Consider the following 4,298-nt stretch of genomic DNA (forward strand, 5'->3'; position numbering starts at 1 on the left):
AAAACATACAATTATGTTGAATAGTGATTTGGATCTGGAAAACTGTACTTCATCAATAATTCTTAATTTTTCTTTTTTATCTAATAATAGAAGAGTATAAAAACACTTTATTGGAATGGCATTTCCTTACAATAATAGTTACCATTAAATGAATATAAAAAGACCCATAAAAATAATTTTAAACTGTTACACCACCTTCCATAGGGAAAATTATTAACTCTCTCTTGGGTTAATAAGTTTATACTACTTAAGTTGAGTAGGATTCAAAGAAAATAACTGTATTGGAATTGCAGTACTTAATGCCCTAATAAGTTAAAAATATTTCTATAAGTGAAACCATTCCAAATGTTTTTACCTTCCTTTAATTAAATTGTTTCACCAAGAGCCTTCAAAAATTACTTCCTAAATCAGAACAAAACTTATTTTTTTATCAATTTAAACTTACCTGAAGTTTGTGCTTCTGTATCATTGTTCTTAGGCACTGAATTGTTCAATCCTTGTTGTTCTTTGGAAGTTCCAGCAACTGGCTCTGATTCTTTCTTAACTTTAACTTCATCTGTCTCTTCCTTGTCTGGCTTTCCACTACTTGAGTCAGAATTATGACCAGAAAAACCATCCATACTCATTTTAACTTCTAACATCTCTGGACTTCCTGTCACTAATGAATCATTCCTATCATAATCTTCAACACCATTCGAACTACCAGAAAGTTTCCTAGGCCTACCTCGTTTCCTTTTAGGCTGCATGAGAGCATTTCCTAACATATTTAATGTATTTCCAAATCTTTTCTGGGGCTGTAGCCTTTGTAAATGTGGAAGATTGTTTCCTTGTTGTTGCATCAAAGAAGATGTAATTGTGTCACATTTTTCCTCATTGACTTCAGTTAAACCTTTTATTCTAAGACTTTCTGCTACCCTCAAAAAGGCTGTAAGTCTATCTTGGTCAACCGAAACTTCACCTCGATACATAAAATCAAGTAGACTGCGCATATCATTATATGGGACATCTTTGAGAATTACAATGGGATGTTTGTCAGGGTGATTAACAAACAGGGCTTGAAAATATGGGCTACATGCAGATAAAACCATCTTATGAGCCCTCAGAAGTTGTCCTTCTACTGCAAGAGTGACATCAACAAAGCTTTCATCGTGCAGAAGCTGATCAAAAACTGACAATAAATTGGATTGGTGGTTGTTCCACCTCAAACAGAAACGTTGGGAAGACATATTAGAGAGTGCTGAAGCGCCTACTCCTGGACGAAACAATGACGGTTGTAGATATCGATAATTAATTTTAGACATTTGCTGCACAACCACTTGGAAGAGATTGTTTTGGCCTTTTCTGAAAATTAAGATAGAATCTATAAATTAAACGCTTCATTTTGTTTGTTTTCAAAAACTTGATGTATGTAATCTTGAAATATCACGTACATAACCTCAAAACTACTGTAAAGATATAATGACTACAAACACATCAGATTAAAGTAAATATATCATAATAGTGTTTCCGAAACAAACATGCACGTCCAAAACGGTGAATGAATTATTTAATGAGTTTAAATATGAGCGGGAACAAGAGTTGATAGGATATGAATTCCACAGGTGTCTCCGAGCATCCGTTAATGAACTCAATATTACATCACCGGCGTTTAAACGATGCGGAAAACCAGAAAACTGCTGCATAACAGAACGTCGACGGCAAGATCTTTACAAATCGTGAGTATATTTTAATTATTGCTAACCCAAATTATTCGCCTTTTTATTTGAAAACGAGTGTTGCCCTCCGCCATTTTTAAAACATTATCACAACACCCCGCCTACTTCAATAATTTGCTACGCAGTCAACATTAATTTGTGCAACCCTTTTTTCATTAATAAATTTAACAGCTACGCAAGACCTTCATGAAAAATGTTTAAAACATGCTACTAATCAAAAACAAAATACACCTTGAATAAATAAAATAGATATAGTATCCATTTACGGAAAAATATTGATTTTAAAGCCAGGGTAAATGAAGTCGTCGACCCTAATTCATTTAGATCACGAAACCCACAACAAACCTGCACTTTCAAGCTATGTCACTTGTCGCAAGCGAGCCGGCCGTGAATATAATTTAAATTTTAAATTACCTTGTAAACACGGGGCCACTAAAACAAAAGGGTTGAATCCCTACTAGGATGAAAATCACCACAGAACTCTTAAGCCGCCATGTTAGAATTACGCTGTCTCTCTCGCAACTCGGACAAAATCGGGGTAGCTCGGGGTGAGCCGAATTCGAACCGCCAAGTCTTCGAAAGTTTTAAATCCAACTCGCGTTTTTCCCCTCGATTCTAATTTGACTGCAGGCGATTGTAATACAAACAACCGTTAAGCGGATATTTAGTACAGCTATCGCGATTCTCCGCGGTTTATTTTTAACCAGATTTTTTTCTGTGAACCGCTGTTTCGAGGGCACAGTTTCTTGTAAATAATAAGGGTGTCTTTCAAAAAGTACAGCAAAAAATTATGAATTCAACAAATTTTGCGTTCTATTGCGCAACTATGATACGTCCGTAATATTGTTTAAAGTCCAAACATAGAACTTATGTCACGCGCGGGCAGAGGGTGTGAGCAATTCACCAATAAAGCAAGATACTTACGCAATAGCTTGTCCTTGTAGCAAAAACACCTAACCGTGGCGTGTTATATCACATTTGTTCACTAACAATATACATACATACACTAAAACACCACCACAAGTAACAAACTGACAGTGTTTTCAAACTTAAACACCCGACATTTCGTGGCGAATTAGCTGAGCAGGGAGAAAAGTCAGTGGTGCGCACCCTTCGACCAACTAAATCCAACTCGATCCCCGCGCAGGTCGGGCTGAGAATACCACCACCACCACGGCAATGATGACCTTGAGTGTTGTGGATGTCTAGTGGTCTAGGCGCTGAGCGTTCAACACTCGCGCAACCCTATGTAAGAGCCGCTTTCACGACTTACTTGGGCCGCTGCACTTGTACGCTTACGTAGAGGGCTTGAACAGCAGCCCAGTGGAGTAAAACTGGGTGTGTTTCTGTTGGAGGAGTCTACTTCACAGCAGGATCGCTGCCCAGCACGGGGAGTCGACACGTGTAAGTTAACGTGGGGTGGTTGACCCCCCTCAAAAAAGAGAACAACTTTTTGACTTCTTGTAACACTTTCCGGGAATGTGACCCGTATGATACGGAATGAAAAAGATAGGGGTGGATTGGTCAAGCAGGTTTTTTATTGTTTATCTAATTGGGATCGAGGACATTTTCAGGTCGTCAAGGCAAATACAAAACATTTATATTTAGAAAGCGTACTCAACAGGTGTGAAAACGAATGGCCGAATTATTAAATTGTTGGGAAAAATCTGATTCGGTCAAGGGTTTATTTGACATAGTTCCGATATTAACCACTGCTTAGGCCAATACTCGTTTCTAATTAAGTTATTATTGCGCCCCTTCTTGTCCCTAATATCCGTTATCATATTCTATTATCGCTGTGATACCGGATATCTTTTATGTTTCATACTTCCTATATTTAGGTACCTTGGTACCCTGTGTAGCTAGTGATTCAAATTTCTTTGTTTCTTTTGGTAAAGGAAAAAGAACAACATTCTTCTAAAAATTATAAAAGTACCGACATGCTTTTCATCAATATTAAGTACATAAAATTCCTTATTTTCCCATTTTGCTTATCAGTTTTGCGTGGTTATGTGTAATACCAATGAATGTTTAACGATCACACATACCTCCATATTTGCATATTTATGTATAAGCATTCGTTTTGTGTAAAATATAAAATTTATTTGCTTTGTGGCACCCACATACGCATGTAAGGACTTACAATGTAAGTTAGAATTACAATTTATGTATTCGGCAAATTAATACCATTCACACAATGTATTTTAACCAATTTAAAAGCGATACAACATTTCTATAAAAGAAAGACGCTAAAAAGCACAATAGGAGCTAACTGGTTGATTGCATATAAAGGTTTTTGTATTTCGGAGCAATTAACCGTTTCCAAGAAAACAACTCAATATTGTATTTTTAGCTGACGTGTTAAATGTAATCAAGCCGCTACTTTCACTGAAAAACAGGAAACACAATTTCTAAAAATTTTAAAATTATTTTTCAACACAATAGGATTCCTTTTTAAGCTCCGTTATAAAGTACGAGATTAAATGTGTATTTTTGGGTCGATTTTATTTATTACTTTAAGATTAGATTAAGAAGCCAAAGCGAATTTCCCAACTCTAGTAGTTGAACTCGAAATTAAATATA

General features: G+C 36.2%; 1 protein-coding gene across 2 annotated transcripts; it reads right to left on the minus strand.

Moving 5' to 3' along the window:
* Window positions 1–104: 104 nt before the first annotated feature.
* On the minus strand, window positions 105–2,864 carry LOC108743792 (protein tramtrack, beta isoform). Of its 2 annotated transcripts, none has more exons than XM_018479384.2 (2): window positions 2,640–2,864; window positions 105–1,341 (listed from the first exon to the last, which is right to left on the minus strand). In XM_018479384.2, exon 2 carries the CDS (start codon window positions 1,299–1,301, stop codon window positions 420–422), a length of 882 nt encoding a protein of 293 aa, XP_018334886.1. In that variant the 5' UTR covers window positions 1,302–1,341; window positions 2,640–2,864; the 3' UTR covers window positions 105–419. The 2 variants fall into 2 exon arrangements, with proteins under 2 accessions (XP_018334886.1, XP_018334887.1); XM_018479385.1 differs by lacking the exon at window positions 2,640–2,864 and adding an exon at window positions 2,130–2,579.
* Between the last annotated feature and the right edge of the window lie 1,434 nt (window positions 2,865–4,298).

Source organism: Agrilus planipennis, unplaced genomic scaffold, assembly GCF_000699045.2.
Source record: "Agrilus planipennis isolate EAB-ADULT unplaced genomic scaffold, Apla_2.0 scaffold1258, whole genome shotgun sequence".
In the NCBI taxonomy this organism is placed as follows: Eukaryota; Metazoa; Arthropoda; class Insecta; order Coleoptera; family Buprestidae; genus Agrilus; species Agrilus planipennis.

What these genes read in the sequence shown, in the direction of transcription:
- LOC108743792 (XM_018479384.2), bottom strand. Translation starts at nt 1,301, where the DNA reads ATGTCTAAAATTAATTATCGATATCTACAACCGTCATTGTTTCGTCCA.